The sequence below is a fragment of the Pelophylax lessonae genome (assembly GCF_965119305.1).
Source record: "Pelophylax lessonae genome assembly, chromosome: 2".
Lineage (NCBI taxonomy): Eukaryota > Metazoa > Chordata > Amphibia > Anura > Ranidae > Pelophylax > Pelophylax lessonae.
The window spans coordinates 539,928,000-539,947,024 of record NC_138769.1 but is presented as its reverse complement, the minus strand read 5'-3'; the positions used below and the strand labels follow the sequence as shown (position 1 = coordinate 539,947,024).

The following is a 19,025-nucleotide window of genomic DNA, read 5'->3' as shown; positions in this document are numbered from 1 at the left end:
CATCATTAATTATGTGTGCAATATGCTCTGCCCTAGTTTTTTTGCTGTTGATATATTTAAAGAATTTCTATGGTTTTTTTTTACTATCCTCCGCTATTTGTCTCTCAAAGTTGATTTTAGCCATCTTGATTTTGTGTTTACTTTTCTTATTTGCCTCCTTGTATTGCTCGAAAGCCAATACTGTCCCCTCTGATTAATATTTCTTGAAGGCCAATTTTTTTCCCCTAATAAGCTTTTTAACATTACGGTTAGCCAGCCAAGTTTGGCTTTGTCTCTTCTAAATGTATTTCCCATAGGAATGCACTGCAAGATGCATTTGCTTAATATGTTCCTAAAGCATTCCCATTTTTCCTCTGTGGTCAATGATCCCAGGGTTTGGTCCCAGTTTACCCTTTCCATCAATGAGTACAATTTTGGAAAGTTTGCCCTTCTGAAGTTTAGGGTTCTTATGTTCCTCACTTGCCTTGTTATATTGTTATTTACACTAAATGTGATCATCCTGTGATCGCTAGAGCCCAGGTAGTCCTGGACTCCTACCTCCGAGATTAGGTCTGGGTCATTAGTGATCAATAGATTCAGGACTGCCTTTTCTCTAGTCGGAGAATCCACCAACTGTGACATGTAATTATCCTGTAATGTTTCCGTGAATAGACGGGCCTTCTGTGAGTGTGCAGTCCCCTCTTCCCAGTCAATGTCGGGATAATTGAAGTCCCCCAATATGATGACTGATCCCTGTTTTCCCACTTTACCCAATAGTGGTAAAAATTCCAGCTCTACCTCCTCCCCTTGGTTAGGTGGCCTATAGCAAACCCCCACAATTACTTTTCCCTTTTCTCCTTCCCTATGGAGTTCTACCCACACAGATTCTAAATCCATACTCATCCCTTCTGTAATGTCACTCCTTTCTATCACCCTTACATTGTTCTTGACATAGAGACATACCCCTCCCCCTCTTTTTCCTACCCTGTTTTTCCGGTACACCGAATACCCTTGGATATTGGCCAGCCAGTCATGTGAGGTGTCGAACCAAGTCTCCGTTATTCCGACAAGGTCTATGTCATCCTCATGTACTAACATTTCCAACTCATCCATTTTGTATTTGCTTTATTTAGCATATAATTAATAATTAAAAAAATTCAAAATCTGGTACACAGTTAAGACTAAACTGGATTGTCAAAACTCATGAACATAGTAACAAAACAATACTTTCTATAGACTATAGTGTTAAAATAACCGGCGCCATTTGTTTCTCTCTTCCCATAATACTCTAACTAATACATCACTCTCTCACAGCCATGCCTACATTATTTATGCATACTACAGTACAGCATCCATTGATGCTTATAACACCATCATTTGACTTTGTATTAGTTGCAGCAATTGGGCAAAACTAGGACATTTTAGATATCCTAATTGAAGAGTGCCAATAAAAAAAATTCATATTCCTAGCAGTAAAGCAGAAATTAGGCATTTATTAAAGTCTGTCAATTTTTTTTTAGTTTTCGGATAGTGGGAAAGAGGATGGAACCTGTGTCAGGTGTTTACTGTTGTATGTGTCTTTGTGAGGGTGATTCACTTTCTTATTTGTGCTGGTGATCATTATCACCAGTTCTAAAATTTTTAGCTATTAGAACCAGAACAGAAAGATAGGGGGAAATCATTCAGTAGAACTCTTGTTCCAATGACCGCTGTCTAAAAGGGAATTTCCCTCACTATGGAGAGAGTTTATAGGACTTCATGTCGGGTCTGCATGAGAGATGTTTTATTTTTAGATATCTATTACCATTTTCTTGCAGAATTTATCTTTAAGTGGTTGTAAACCTCAGACATGAAATATGAACAAAGCATATCTCTCTATAGCTAGGGGTGTCCAATCTTTTGACATTCCTGGGCCACATTGGAAGAAGAGAAACTATCTTGGACCAGGCATAAAATACGCTAAGGATAGCTGGTAAGCAGAAAAGGTTTGGCAGATCACAATCTGACGATTACTGATATAGATAATGTACATAACAAAACTTAATTTTTTTTGTAATATTTAAAAAAATATTATATAAAAGAGGGCAACATAAAACGAGTGTGATATTTGACACGGTTTCTGATAAACAATGATAAGGATAGCTGATGAGCAGTTTCTCCTGTGGCTCTCAGTGTGTAGGTGCAGCTGCTGGCCCCATAGAAACGTGAAAAAAGAAGAATAAAAAGACAGTGTGGTCCATCGAGTATGCCCGTTTTTTTTTTTTTTTTTTCTTTATATATGTCTTGTATTATTTTTTCTTTTGTTTTTTCTGTTAACTTTTTAGTCTGATTATGGATCAATGTTTGTCCCAAGCATGCTTAAAACCATTTATTGTTGACTGGCTCACTACCTTGGTAGTTTATTCCAAGCATCAACTACCCTTTCAGTAAAATACTACTTTCTAAGATTATTTTTTAACTTTTCTACAGCTAGTTTGATCATCATGTCCCTGTGTACTTAATTTTTGTTTCATATTGAAAATGCTGCCCTCCTAAACCTTATTCACCCCCTTAATGTATTTAAAGGTTTCAATCGTTTCTCCCCTTTTCCTTCTTTCCTCCAGACTGCACATAATAAGTTCCTGAAGTCCCTCTTGATATGTTTTATCCCCCGACCTTTCACCATTTTTGTTACCCATCCCTGGACTCGTTCTGTCTTAGCAATATCTTTGTGTAAGTGAGGTCTCCAAAACTGGACACAGTATTCAAAATGAGGTCTCTCTAAAGATCTGTATAGAAGAGTCAGGATCTCCTTCCTCCTGCTGGTGACCCCTCTAGTGATGCATCTTATATTTCTATTTGCTTTCCCCACTGCCTGGTCACACTGTTTGCTCATTTTGCAATCATCTGAAATAAGTACTCCCAAATCTTTTTCCTCTGTAGTGCTTGCCAGCACTGTACCCCCAATGTTGTACGCTGTTAAGGGATTCCTTTTCCCTAGATGCATTATTTTACATTTAGAATCATTGAACTGCAGTTTCCCTTTCTTTGACCAGTCTTCCAACAATGCCTTATCATGTTCCATGTTGTAGACACCTCCAGTGATATCATCTCTATCACACACCTTTGTATCATGAGCAGGTAATTGCTGACTGCCGAGAGCTGCGAATAGGTGCAGTCTCCGGTGACCTGTCATTATATTGACCAGGGCCGGCAGCCACACTTACCCGCTGAGAGCCGAGGGAACTGCCACTAAAATTTGCAGTGGCCCTAATTGCCAGTGTGAATGTAGCCTACATATGTGTTATGTGGGGAGGTAGAGGAGGAGTTGTGGGTCGGTAACTTTGGGGGGGGGGGGGCAGTTGAAATCTGGAGGCAGCCCCAGCATCCCTCCAGACGTGCGTTTGCCTGGCTTGTCAACGCAGACTGCCCTGGCTGCTATGCTTGCGTGGCATCCCCACAGATGTGCATGGGCTGGGCTTGTCTGTCTTGGCGCCCCGGCTGCTGTGCTAAACTCTCTGGGGCAATGGGTTGGACAGCCCTGCTCTGTTGTGTGTACTTGTCTCAATTAAGAGCACTAAATGTCATATATGTCTGCTGTTTCATTTCTCTGCTATCAGGATGAATCACTTCTGGCAAGTTTTCCTGCCACCAAGAGAAAAGAGATGAGAGGGGAGCTCCAACTGATTGACAGCCTCCGCTCTCTTCCTGTGTGCTATATGAAGGGGTGTGTGTCCTTTCCTCCAATCTGCTCTCTGAGCTCTCCTTACTTAGTTCTGCAGAGTGTAACTTCAGCTCTCTGTCCCCTTTTGTCTGACAGCTTGGACAAGCTTTATAAATTCTGCACGCTAAATGGCTGTAGAGAAGAGAAGACTGCCCATAAACGTGTATAACGTATGTAGGAAGATTTATTTTATCTGTGTATCACTGTAAGATTCCGGTACCTCCGGTACCCTTAATCACCACTTTTCTCTGTAATGCGTTCCACCTTTCTCTTCAGGTGGTACGCATATACCTTTAAGAACGATGATGTCACTGCTGAGCACCGCAGAGCGGCTATTTCAACCGCCGGCGGTCTCACTCACATTGTTCGTTCAACCTGCCTTGTTATCCACATGCTTTCAAGCCTGTCTCTCGATCGGAAACCTCCAGCTATTCCCTCTACCGGAGCAGACCGTAACCTCGCTACTGATCCCTGTATCTCGCTACCGGACCATTCCTTATCTACTGGACCTCTCTAAACTACTAACATTACAAGTGATAAGTACCCCGCAGGGGAACCCTCCATAACCTTATTGCACTATCTACCTATGCACATTAAGGACTGTTACTACCTATCTATACTATCCTATCATCTGCACTGTTACATAGATTGCTAGCTCTTCAGCCTACTACCATCTATCATCTGCACTGCTGCATAGATTGCTAGCTCTCCTGTCTACTACTATCTATCCTTGCACTGGGTTAGTCTATCCTGTATTTGTCATCTGCTGTCCTCACCACCTGTTAGCATACTCGATACTAACCTATCTGCATTCCTAAATACCATCTTGAACTCTCCTATACAAAACCTATCAAGTGATTACCATCCTTGTCACTGTTCACACCTGTCCCTTTAGCACATCACCTTCATACTATCATATACATACTATCACTCCAGGAACATCTCATTGAGTGTGTATATATCTGTATGTTGAAGCTGACAGGCCCACGGTGATGAGTCCTGGAGAGTTGGATCTGGTATTCAACACATCTCTACATGACTACTGAGTGGAGATTTTGCAGCTGCAAATCCAGCCTATAATAAAAATGCAGGAGCGTTAGAATCACCTGAGGCCAGTCACTTCACTGGGTATAAGTAAGAATTTCCAAGCACTTTAGGGTTAAATTTCTAAAATAGTGTGTTCATCTGTTTATTTTTATGTAGTTGGCAACCACTGTCTCTTAACAACTTGCAGCAATGTTTTTGAGAAATTGCTGCCGAGAAGCAGAATTTGATGCTTTAGAGCAAAATTGTTTGGGGCTATGAAGCATCATTGACTGAAACTGTCACATAGCACTTTATTACTTTTATCATTCTACTCTACATGCAAACACTGTGGCTTGTATGACATTTATTTCTGTCGAATTGATTTTTACAGGACATGACTGCCAGGGACTTGCTGCAGCAAAGGTACACACTTCCAAATGGTGACACTGCTTGGCGACAGTCTCCTTTGGTTACAGCTGCCTTGGAGGGAAAGCTGGTAATTCTTGATGGTATCCATCGTGTCAATCCAGGCACTCTATCCATTCTTCAAAGGTCAGTAACTGCTAGCTTTGATGAGCATTTTAGAAGACCAGATAAGGGTTAAAATGTATATTGTAAGCTGAGAGATGTAACAATACATTCCTAAAATATGCACTAGATAGCCTAAATGGTTTGTGCGGTGGAATGGTCAATATCAGCAATAGATATGTATATGTATACAGTATTATTTTACTTCCAATACTCTGCAGTTGAATTGATGACATAGAGTGTAGTCCCAGAAAGTACTCAAACTCTTTAGCAATTCTTATCTTGAAATTGTGAGGATAATTATCACCTACAGCTGAAAAGAGGGCAGTCGTTGTCAGAATTTGTTTATGCACCTACTTTTGACAATACCAGGCCTTGGTGGTGATTGAAAGTATTAATGGTTTTCCATTTATTTGCTGTACTCCAATTTTTTAAAACCTGACTTCTGAGAACCTGCTTTGCTAAAATATTTAACCAAGATTTGCATGTTGGGAGTTAACTTAAGGTTGAAGCTTGGTTACTGTCTGCTTGGTTCTCATACTATGCTTTGTATAGTATACTGTATGTGTTATTTGTTTTTGAATACTTCATTCTCATGTGTGCTCTCATTCTCATGTATACTAACCAACCTTTATAGCAGCGCTGCATGAAAAAAGAAATTTTTAAAGCATGTAAAATGAAGGCATCAAAAGCTATTATTGTGCATTCCTTTGCAGTGACAACTCATTATCTACCTGATCAGTGATATTCTCTATAGATTCCAATTCTTCTAACAGTTTAATCAGTATTTGTATTGAGCTGTTCTTGACTTAAAGGTGATGAAAAAATAGATTGAGTAACTCAATCTCAAGTTCTAATAGATATGCAAACATTTTATTTATTGCATATTCAAAAATTTAGAGTACAAGTGATATGTAAGTCCCGGAGGCTATAATTTATTTTTAATGTTCAAAGCAAACTCACCCATCCATCGTTGTCTCCTTGCTTTATTTTGTTGAGAAGTAATTTTGAAAAACACCCCCCTACCATTTTACCATTTCAAGTCATACTCACCTTGAAATATTTTGTATGTGCGCTCCTAGGTCGCAGGATGGCCAGGCGCACAGAGGGGGGGGAGTAAAGTTACGGGTGCCACATCCTAAATATTAGTAGAGAGACTGGAAAGGAAGGGATTGGACTTTGTAGGCACCAGTATTAAAATTGTATATTTTATTAAAGAATTCACAAAAACATATAAGACAAAATACACAGAGGAAAAAGGTAAAAAAGGCCAACATACAATGTACATATAATGCAATAAGGCGACAAAGCCTCAAAACAGTATACAAATCTCATAGCCTGTCAAATACTAATGTTTATACCAGCAGTCACATATAACAATCACATATGTTATAGAATAGCCTATATTTATGAGGCGGCCAAAGAGAGGGATAATGACCGTCTCTAAAGGTCGTCTGTACAAAGTGGGTACACAGATATTAAGTTGAATCCCAGCTGCCCTACATGTTTCGCTTAATCTAGTAAGCTTCTTCTGGGGCATGTGATGAGAACAGACATCTGAGAAGAATTTTTCAGGTGATTAAACCTTGTAATGAACCAAGCCTGGTAGGTTGAAAAAGTAACGAGGGGGGTCGGTACGCTGTAGTTGGAGCGAACTGCCTAACACAATTACCGGAGTAAACATGAGACAAAATACTTCATATGACATGGATACAGGACATGAACAAGGGCTCAGTGGCATGGAATCCCGATCCCTTCAAAGTATCCCCATCCGGGAGGGGGTTTTACATCTGGTCGCTCTGTTGGTAGCATACTCATGCCTAACACACCTGGGTCCTAGGCATATGAGGTATACTTACCTCGCCTGCCCTTGGTTGGTTCTACAGGTCGGGGCTCTTTACCCCTCCGGCCTCCTTACACAAACTACTTTGAAGGGATCGGGATTCCATGCCACTGAGCCCTTGTTCATGTCCTGTATCTATGTCATATGAAGTATTTTGTCTCATGTTTACTCCGGTAATTGTGTTAGGCAGTTCGCTCCAACTACAGCGTACCGACCCCCCTCGTTACTTTTTCAACCTACCAGGCTTGGTTCATTACAAGGTTTAATCACCTGAAAAATTCTTCTCAGATGTCTGTTCTCATCACATGCCCCAGAAGAAGCTTACTAGATTAAGCGAAACATGTAGGGCAGCTGGGATTCAACTTAATATCTGTGTACCCACTTTGTACAGACGACCTTTAGAGACGGTCATTATCCCTCTCTTTGGCCGCCTCATAAATATAGGCTATTCTATAACATATGTGATTGTTATATGTGACTGCTGGTATAAACATTAGTATTTGACAGGCTATGCGATTTGTATACTGTTTTGAGGCTTTGTCGCCTTATTGCATTATATGTACATTGTATGTTGGCCTTTTTTACCTTTTTCCTCTGTGTATTTTGTCTTATATGTTTTTGTGAATTCTTTAATAAAATATACAATTTTAATACTGGTGCCTACAAAGTCCAATCCCTTCCTTTCCAGTCTCTCATACTCACCTTGAGTAAGGACAGATAATTTATGTATCATTTACTTCCTGTAATCTGTCTGCCCTTAACTCAGGTATGCAGGCAGGAGGGCATGCTTAGCTGAGAATGCCCCTCCTCCCCTCATTTAGGGCATGCTTAGTAGGGAAAGCCCCCCCTTCCAATTGCAACTATTGCTTCTTGCCTGTAGGGTGCACTTCTGCTTTCTGTTCAGTAATCTCACTGTAGGAGTGATCATTAGTGCATTGATGCAGGATTAGGTAAAGGTTTAGGGTTTCAGAGTATGGCCATTCAATTTGTAGGATTCAACATTACTATTTAGTGCGTTAGTCAATACAGCACATGTAATACCTTGCATTGCTTATTGGTTTAACTTCCAAGTTTTTATTCTTTATCCTGCTTTTGCTTGAATGTAAATAAGATTAATATACTAAAAACCACTAGAGCATAAACTTGTTCTTTAAAAATATATTATGGTTATGCAACAATGTTTTGTATAATACAGTATAGCTATGGAAGTAGTTGTGTAAAGCAAGTCAAAGTCTGCTTTTACTGCTTAGTAAATATATGGGATCTGGCTACACCATTGTTAGATTGTTCTGCTTTTGCAATATTTATAATATTTTGTACATCTTTATGCAATATTTATTTATGCTTATTGAAGCAGCATTAACAGCTCCTGCACTGAAACGTTCATTAGCCTGGAATTTTTCATATTTCTTTTACATAGTGTATGTAATCATAACCTGGGATTATGGGTTATATTTTATTCACATAAGAAGAATCATGTGACAAAGCTGCTACTCATAGTTCTCAGTGTTGGTCGTCTGTGTATAAGGGTGCCATACATGGTTCAATAAAACCAGTTTGAGTATCATTCTGTGACAGAGTGGGTCATATAGAGGTGCAGTTTGTAATTGTGAGAAGTGTTGAAAAATCACTTTTTTTTTCTGTAGCAAATCCATTTTTCAGCAAGCCCATAGTGGCACCTAGCAACATGCAAGTCATCCAGGGACTGGCAGATATCGTCACATCTGTCGTTTTAGGTTAAACTTGAAAATAATATGGTAAGAAATATAGTAAATGGGGAATTGGTAGAGAATAACAGGAACACAAGCATTATTATATTTCATTAGCTTGGAAATGAGCCTAAATTCAGTGACAAACATTTATTGAAATTATTGTGTCAGTAATTATGCAAATACATTGTTGTGTTAAGATGGTCATAGATTGATCGAAATGTTGCCGTTTCAGCAGGCAGTGGCTGAATTTTGATCAATCTATGGACAGGCTGGTTGTACAGAAGTTGATCTCTCAATCGGCTTCTCATCAGCCAGAATTTTGGGTTTATTTGCTCGATCAATGCAGCCAGCTATAGCCGGTGACACTGATTATTGTATTCTGACAGCGGGGAAGGATGCCAGAACTACCGGCAGACACACAATAGTGCTGCAGGAGTGATTTCCCCGTCCACAAATGTGTGGATGAAAGCACGTTTTTTTTGTCAAAAAATGTATAATGTATGGCCACAGCAAATGATCAGAGTTGGAGAGTTTTCATCTCCCTGTTAATGCAGTCATTATCTGAAAAATCTGCATGTAATGTTTTTCCCAATGTTTTTACAGGCTAATTCATGACAGGGAGCTCACTCTGTACGACGGTACCAGGCTACTTCGAGGAGATAGATATCAGTTTTTAAAGAAGGAACTAGAAATTTCAGATGCTGAACTACAAGAAAGGTATTTGCATTCAGAAACCTGAAAGTTTAAAGCTTGCCACAGACGTTGCAGTCTTTTAATGCTACATCCTTTAGATCTACCCATGCCTATATATTACAAGGATCTATCTAAACAATCTACCTTTTTGAAGGCATTCTAGAATTTATTTGTACTACATGTTGCTGGCCTAAATGTAGTATTTTTTTTACAATTTACACCAGCTAGGCCTTAAGGTGATTCTAAAATCTGGTTTAAAATAATCTATTCAAGCATGCATTCCTAACCAAGCTTAGAATTTCCTTCTTTTTTTTTTTTTTTTTGCTGCTGTGTTCCGACCTACTGTTAGAGGGTGGCTACATTCGTTCTCTATGGTCCCACTCTTCCTTGCTCCCTCTCGAGATAGACTATGGACTAGGGGATTTTTAGTGTGCATTGAACAGTGTTAATTCAGCAACCAATGTGTATTGTTTGTTCCAAACAAACTAAAGCAAGGCAGAAAAAGGAGAGTTTCAGGAGCTCTTGTTCATCCTTCAGGTTAGGGGGGCCTATAGCATACTTGTTTTTTTTTTTACCTTTGAAGCTCCAGCCACAAAGAATCCACCTCCTTCCTTGCCCGTTAATAATGTCATCCCTCATGTTCACTATGAAATCATTCTTGACGTATATGTACACCCCTCCCCCCTGTTCCTCCCACCCTGCCGCTCTGATACATGGGGGTATCCAGGACAGTCACAAGCCAGTCATGTGTGCTGTCAAAAAGGGTTTCTGATACTCCAAGTAGTTCCAGTTCTGTAATTTTATTCCCTAAACTCCTAGCATTTGTTACCATGCCTTTTAATTTGGTACCAGCGCATAATACATTCTACTGTGTTCTGAGGCTGCAATAGGATTCTGACACCCTAAAGACATTGGTCACTCTTGCTACTCTACCAACACAGTAGCACCCTTTGATCCTTGCTCACTACCTGGAAATGCTTCTTTTGATCCCCCACTACCACCATGTTTAAAAGCTCCTCTAACATTTTGTCCATGTTCTATCCCAGTAGAGCTGTACTCTCTCCATTTACAGACCCTAAGCACACAGCTAAAATAACGAAGGAGTGGCTTCACAACAACTCCGTGACTGTTCTTGAATGGCCCAGCCAGAGCCCTGACTTAAACCCAATTGAGCATCTCTGGAGAGACCTAAAAATGGCTGTCCACCAACGTTTACCATCCAACCTGACAGAACTGGAGAGGATCTGCAAGGAGAAATGGCAGAGGATCCCCAAATCCAGGTGTGAAAGACTTGTTGCATCTTTCCCAAAAAGACTCCTGGCTGTATTAGATCAAAAGGGGGCTTCTACTAAATACTGAGCAAAGGGTCTGAATACTTAGGACCATGTGATATTTCAGTTTTTCTTTTTTAATAAATCTGCAACAATGTCAACAATTCTGTGTTTTTCTGTCAGTATGGGGTGCTATGTGTACATTCATGAGGAAGAAGAATGAACTTAAATGATTTTAGCAAATGGCTGCAATATAACCAAGAGTGAAAAATTTAAGGGGGTCTGAATACTTTCCGTACCCACTGTAAGTCTGTCTCTGTAAAAGAGCCAGTAACTGACTGAAAAGTCAGCTTAGTTCTCTAGGATCCCAAAACCCTCCTTCCTGCACCAGTTCCTCAGCCACTTGTTAAGTTCCCTAAGCTAATGCTGCCTTTTTGGTGTGGCTCAAGGTACAGGCAGCATTTCTGAAAATGCTGCCTTGGAGGTCTGTTTCTTTAACTAGTTGCCAACCACCTGCTGCAGATTTACTGCGGCAAGGTGGCTCTGCTGCGCGAACCAACGTAACTGTACGTCGGTTGCGCGCGGGGCTAGGGGGCATCCCTGTCTGTTGTCCCCGCAAATTCCGCAATGTGCAGATTCAGTTCAGAACCGATCAGTCATCTGGTCCAGGCTAATGATTTTTGGCCAGGACCTGGTGATCGGTTCTGACTAATTGCAGAACGTCCTGTGTAATGTAAGCACAGGAAATTTTGAAATCTTCTCTCCTGGAGTCCTTTTCAGTTCAAGCGTGAGAGAAGAGAGCATCAACTGTGAGTACGCAAGCACTGCACTGACACCAGTACACCAAGGCACAACCCCCTGATTATCCCCGGTTAACCCCTTCATTCCCTGTCACAGTGTCACTATATACAATGTACAGATAATTTACTGAACGCTGTAGTAGTGTCACTTGTTTTTTCAGTTTGTGTTAGAGGCAGTCCCAGCTTTAGGGTACCCCCTATACATCCCCTAATAAAGATTTAACCCCCTGATCATCCCAAGTTAACCCCCTTCATTGCCCTGTCACAGTGTCACTATTATAGTGTACAGATCTTTTTTCTGATCACTGTATTATTGTCACGGGTGACATCAATTAACGTTAGCATCAATACAGGATAGCGTCAGATTGCCCACCACATATTTAGTTATACATTTTAACCCTTTGATTGCCAGTGACACACACACACACACACTAAACCGCTCAATTACTAGTATAGTTTCTGAATAGATCAATATCTTTTATCTGATCAGAACTATATTGGGTCCCCAATAGTTTTGTATAGTATTAGTATGATCAGCCCCGACACCTGCCAGCACCTGCGTTTAGCCCCTCCGCCCATCCCCCAAAAAGTACAGTATCGGCAGATTACTGTCACTTCCAATTCACAGCACACTAAACTAGAGATCGACTGATTATCGGGGGCCGATATGCACTTTCCCCGATATATGGTAATCGGCCCCGTCAGGTACCGATATTGCCGTGACGTCATCGCATATGTTGTGCCATGCGCCTCCGCGCACTGGGTAGCTTCTGCAACCTTCTTAGGTCGCCTCCCTCAGCTTCGTTACAGTGTGTTACCCGCCGTGGCCACACTGGAGTCTGCATGCTGTGCACAGTCGGTCAGGACAATGAGTGATCTTCTAGTTCTTATCAAAATCACAGTACAGTGACCAGTCACAGACACAGTGCACGTTGTGTAACACAGCCGCTGCGGCCACCCACCACCCACAGCTGCCCAGTGCCACCCAGTCCCACACACCCACAGGCCTGTGTACCAGCCAGCCATAGGCCCTGCCTGACTGTACCAGCTAGCCAGCCACAGGCCCTGTACCTGCCAGCCACCCACCACACCGGGTGCCAGCCAGCCACCAAAGGGTGCCAGCCAGCCATCAAAGGGTGCCAGCCGCCAGCCACCCACCATAGGTTGCCAGTCAGCCACTTACCACAGGGTGCCAGCCAGCCACCATAGGTTGCCAGTCAGCCACTTACCACAGGGTGCCAGCCAGCCACCCACCACAGGATACCAGCCAGCCAGCAAGCCACCAAAGGGTTCCAGCCAGCCACCCACCAAAGGGTGCCAGCCAGCCATTTTGTTTAAGCCTATATTCGTGTCTTTTCAAGTTTCAATGGAGATGGATGGAGATAGAAAAGTTAAAAGTGTGGTCTGGGACTATTTCTCTTCTCCGGGAAAATCAGCAGCACTGTGCAACACTTGCAAAAACAATGTAAGTATGGAAACAATAACTGCAAAAACCAAAAATACGTCTAATCTTTGGGCCCATCCAAGAGTTTATCATGTTGAATTGTATAATGCAGGACAGAAAAAACAAAATGAATCACAAGGTGAAACATCACTATCCCAGGCAACAATAACAGATATGTTTCGGAAAAAGAAAAAGGTGGCTACTATCTGATGGAAGATCCCAACTGCTGGACAGAGTAATCACAGAGATGATGGTCACTGATAACCAGCCATTTACAATAGTGTCTGACTCTGGATTTAAGCGGTTTCTGTCCATACTTGAGCCAAGGTACACACTCAAGAGTGATGAATTTTATCGAACTGAAATGCTGCAAAAGATTCACCAAAAGGTCGTTGACAAAGTAAAGACTATGCTGCAACCAGAGAATGCTGGCAACTCACTCTCATTCACGACTGATTTCTGGTCAGGACAAACCGAATCATAATGAGTCTTACATGCCACTTCATTGACAGCGGATGGACAAGAAGGGATTTGGTGTTGAATAGAAAAGTGATGCAAGAATCCCACACATTAGAGAAATGTTTCTAGGCATGCTAGAAGAATGGGGAATCACCAAAGACCGAGTGATGCTTGTGCTACGAGACAGCGGAGCGAACATGGTTAAAGGTATGAGACTTGCTGAAGTGTCAGACCTCAGTTGCATGGCACACACCCTCCAACTTGTGGTAAATGGTGGTCTGTCAAACCAGAAAGCTTTGCTTGATATTATTAGCATGCTGAAGAAGTGTGCAGGCCATTTCCACCATTCTTTTCTTACCAAGCAGCGACTAAGGTGCATTCAGGAAGACCTTGTCCTACCCAAAAACAAATTGGTACAGGCTGTACCAACACGAAGGAACTCAACGCTACACATGTTACAAAGGATGCTGGAGCAGAAGCGTGCTCTTACTATATATTCCGGTGAATATGGACTTGGAGGGCATTCTTGTCCTACTGCTGATCAGTGGGACATAGTAGTCAACATTGTTGAGACGCTCCTACCCATTGAGGATGTGACACTAGCAGTGAGTCATTAGGACTAATCTGTGTCTTCTGTCATCCCATGTGTGAGAGCACTGAAGATGCTTCTTCAACAGAATGAAGGACCCAACACATGTGGCATTATAGCATGTGGGCAGGCCATAAAGGACAGCCTCCCAAAATGGTTTGAGAAGCATGAGGAGAATAAAAATGTTGTGCTTGCATGTCTTTTGGATCCTCGATACAAGAACCATCCTTTCTCCTCTGATGTATTGGCCAAGGAAAAACAATGGCTGACAGAAGATATTCAACAGAAGGTGCAGGAGGTTCCTCCTGACGAAAAGAAAAGTCAAGAAGAGAAGGTTTCTGATGTGGAAGAGCAGGATGCAGGAGAAAAATGTCCAAAAAGACAATAGACCGAAGAGAAAATTCATTGTGGTCAAATAGATGCCATGTTCAGCGTTTTATTGGGGCCTCATGTGGAGGATTCATCAGAATCTGCAATAATGAGCCTGGGTGATGAACTTCATCTCTATTTGAAGGAACCAGTAATTGACGATGAGACACGGTACAAAACACTTGCTTTTCATGCTAGAAGATAACTTTCTGCTCCTCCTTCCTCGGTACCAAGTGAGCATGTTTTTAGTGAAGTGGCAGCAATTTATGAAAAGAAAAAAAGAAGTTTAACTGGTGAACATGCTGAAATGTTATGCTTTCTGCACTATAATATTGTTCTACTTATTTGAAAGTGTAGTAGTAGTGTCTGTCCACTGCGTCCACTCCAATCCACTGTCTAGCTTTTGTCTGGCTATTTTTTTCTAGCAGTTTTGCACTGACTGCGCTGCGCTGCAGTCAGTGCAAAACGGCTAGAAAAAAAGCTAGTCAGTGGATTAGAGTCAGTAGACTACTGCTGCAGTAGTGTGCCACTCACTGCTGCAATAATTTTAAATCACTACTGCTGTAGTGCAGTAGTAAATTAAAATTATTGCAGTGAGTGAATGGCCTACTGCAGCGGTAGTCCACTGACTCCAGTCCAATCCACTGTGTAGCTGTTGTGTTGCCTAGCTTTTTTTCTAGCAGTTTTGAACTGACTGTGGTAGTTGCAGTGAGTGCCATACTGCAGAGGTAGTCCACTGACTCACGTCCAATCCACTGTGTAGCTGTTGCCTAGCTTTCCTTTCTAACAGTTTTGCACTGACTGCACTGAAGTTTTGAATTAAAATTATTGCAGTGAGTGAGTGCACTACTGCAGCAGTTTTTTATGCATTAATGCACAATCAGATGATGTGAAATGTCTCTGCAATTGAAGTTTTCCTATCAGTTTTCATGCAGTTAAAGCGGAGTTCCACCCTAAAATTAGACTTACCTCCATCTTCTTGCTCCGGGTCACCTGAAAAACAAATGGATAATTGCAATTTGTTTTTTTTGTTTTTTACTTACCTGGTTTAGAAGAAAATATACTCACCTTACTTCCTCTTCCTCCCCTCGGCGGCCACGGCGATTCGTCACTTCCTGGCATGCAATGATTCCTGGGAGCTGAACTTCATCGCTCCCAGGAATCAATGCGCCTGCACCGGCCCCGACGTCCGTTCCGATGTAACGTTAGAAAACCATACCCCGTGAGAAATCCATACCCACGTCACTTCCTGTCAGGAACAGCTGAGCAGTGTTGCAGTGCGCATGCTCACAGCCCCGGATACGTAATTGAACATCTGAGGAGCTGACAAGTGCGCATGCTCGGAGGGTATGGATTTATCACGGTAGTGTGTGTAACGTTACACTTGCGGCGGTTACATTAAAGCGGTTGTAAACCCTATAAAAAATAAAATAATAAAAAAAAACCTGCAAGACAAAGGCATAATGAGCTAGTATGCATCGCATACTAGCCCATTATGTGTAACTTACCTTAAAACGAAGCCCCGACACGGACCCCCGGACATCGATGCGGGCGCTGCCATGATCCCTCGTCGTCTCTTCCGGGTTCGGCGGCTCCGGCGCGCTGATTGGCCGGAAGAGACGGCTCCGGCGCGCTGATTGGCCGGAGCCGCGATGACGCCACTCCCGCGCATGCGCGCGGGAGTGATTTTTCCGGCAAGCTCCCGGCAAGTTAATTGAAGGTCCCCCTGGACCTTCAGAGCGCATGCGCCGCTCGCGCGAGCGGCTGCATGCACTGTAAATATCTCCTAAACCGTGCCGGTTTAGGAGATATTATTTGTACCTACAGGTAAGCCTTATTATAGGCTTACCTGTAGGTAAAAGTGAAAAAAGCAGGATACTACCGCTTTAAAACAGCTTGCCTGCAATATGACTCATCTCCGCTCCTATCCCTGACACTTCCCTGATCTCGGCTAATAAATATAAAAGCGGCGGCGGCTGTATGAAATGTAAATGACGGAGATCTCGGCTCCGTGATCCGCTTTTATATTTATTAGCTGAGATCAGGGAAGTGTCAGGGATAGGAGCGGAGATGACTCATGTTGCAGCCGAGCTGTTTTAATGTAAGCGCCGCAAGTGTAACGTTGCACACACTACCGTTATAAATCCATACTCTCCGTAGGTACACCGAAAGTGACGAGGGTATGGTTTTTTCACGGGTATGGTTTTTTCACGGAACACCGGTGCAGGCGCTGTCATACCTTGCAAAACAGCTTCTGGGCATGCCCAGAAGCTGTGCAGGGATGACGCTGCGGCACCGGAAGTGACGGCGGGGCCGGTGCAGTGCATCATGGGACCGAAGAAGACGGAAGAGGACACAGAAGAGGATTGCGCTGGCTTCAAGCTGCCCACACCTGAGATGGCAGCGCTGGACAATACATTTTCAAGGTAAGTATTTCTTCTAAAAGGTAAGTGCAACCCAGGACAGATCAGAGGCTAGCCATTGTGGAATGCACTAGCCCTGACTGTCCCGGGGGTGTTTTTATAAAAAAAAAAAACTTTCCCAGGGTGGAACTTCGCTTTAAGGTGTAAAGAACGAGCCCTTAATGTTAAAAAATGTTAATAAATAAATGTTCAATAACAGATTTTTGTCGAAATTTGTGTTTATTTTGCAGAATTTTAAATGTGCAAAAATATCGGCCATTATCGGCCAATACCGATATGCGATGGCCAAAATATCGGTATCAGCAACGAAAAATCGATATTGGTCGATCACTACACTAAACCGCAGCGTAAGCAGAGTCAGGCCTGATCTCTGCTAGCACTAGCAGTTAAATTTTTTGGTAGCAGTTTAAACAGTCCTTGACAACCAGGTGCTTTTTTACCTGTGAGTCACAATAGGTATCTATAAATCTATTGGCCAAAATGTCCAAACAGAGTTACACTAGTGAGGAGGCCTACCGGATGCTGACAATGACAGATGAGAGCGATGGGGAAGCCTCACTGTCAGAATCAGGCTCAGTATTCAAACCGGTAGAGAGCAGCGGCACCCTGACAGATAGCCCTAACGACAGACTAATGGTTCCTGCTAAGGTCAGGTGTACCCTACCCCGTTCTTCTGTTGCTGAGGTGCAACAATCGCAGGGTTCTCGTATGCAGCAGAGTGTCAATACTAGTACCTCTCAACCTTCTGGTGAACTGGCAAGCACCAGCAGCCTAGTACATCCTGGTCATAGTCAAACCAACACTGCAGTATCAGTTGGTGACGTGGCGAGTCCCATAAGTGCAGTTCAAGCTGGTGAGGTGGTTAGCACAAGTAGAGTCTCGGAGCCACTAATAATTCAAAGACAGGTCCGTAGAGCCCATAGTGTCCTTTCTGATGCGCTTGCCAATCCTAATAGGAAGCCAACCACATCTGCAGCGCCCGTACTTCCCCCATTCACTGGCCAATCCAGAATTCAGGAGGAAACAGCCAATTTTACTCCCCTTGATTTTTATGAGCTGTTTTTCACGGAAGATCTGTACAGATCTATTGTGGACCAAAGCAATTTATATGCCGATCAATTCATCGCCGCAAAATCAAAATTTGACACTTGCCAGAGAATTTGCATGGATAATTTGCATTATCACTGGCTGCATAGAAAAAAAAAACCTTACAATATATGCCCAACAAGGACTTTGAGTGGTCATACCAGGGTGATGCCTGCAGATTTAGGCATCACACTGGTATTGTTTTTTACAGCCAGCGGTTGGCTTTCATGTAAAAGCAATCCTAGCAGATAATTAGTCGCTAGACTGCATTTACAAGCAGTGGGAGGGGACTACCCTCCCGCCGCCTTCACAGTTCTCTCGGGCTCTCCTGTCCCACCGGGTAACCCGAGACTGCCGCCGGTGGTTCTGTCAGCTGACCATACAGCTGATTGGAGACCAGAATGGTTCCTATCATCTCTATGGCCTAAATTACCGGAAGCTGGTGTCATATGTAAACAGCAATTTCTGCATGCATGGGAGGTATTGCCGGGAACGTCAGATTGAGGGCAGTAATTTTTGAAGTAGACCTCCTCTGAAAAAGTAGTAACCTGTAAAGATTTTTAAAAATGTACGTAGTTTGTTGCCGCTGCACAGGCGTGCGCAATTTTAAAGCATGTCATGTTTAGTATCTATGTACTCGGCATAAGATCATCTTTTATATTTTACCAAACAGTTGGGCAATATATAGTGTATTTGTGCATTAAGTATTGTTTAGTATTGTTTAGTATTGTTTCTCTTTCTATAATTGACGGACACAGCTCCTGATCTTTCTAACCGTTGGTTATACTGCCCGCTACAGGAGTAGGACACCAGGCAGAAAAAAAGTCTTGCTATGCCTATGGGCAGTCCTAGGGGGTATACTCCCTCTCTCTGCTATTTCTGCCTAGTCAGGAGTAAGGACCTAGTTCCTTGCTGGGATCTCTGGTCTTGGCAATTCTTTTCTTTTTAGATAGATTTTTTTCTCCTGTTTTTTTCCTATGGGATCTACAATCAACTGCCAGACTGGGCGATGGGCTGGATAATCTAGATCCAGTGGTCACCCAAGTCTGGCCAGCGAGCGCGCGCAGACCTTGCCTCTGCGCTAGGTCAGCCGTGACATA

At 42.6% G+C, this 19,025-nt stretch overlaps 1 protein-coding gene across 1 annotated transcript in view; it reads left to right on the top strand.

The window, feature by feature from the left end:
* The window catches only part of VWA8 (von Willebrand factor A domain containing 8), a 668,510-nt gene that overhangs the window by 196,743 nt on the left and 452,742 nt on the right, over window positions 1-19,025 (top strand). Inside the window, exons 14-15 of the mRNA XM_082247613.1 lie at window positions 5,100-5,260; window positions 9,395-9,508. Of these exons, the coding sequence (XP_082103739.1) occupies window positions 5,100-5,260; window positions 9,395-9,508 (275 nt within the window). The remainder of the gene's footprint in view (window positions 1-5,099; window positions 5,261-9,394; window positions 9,509-19,025) is intronic.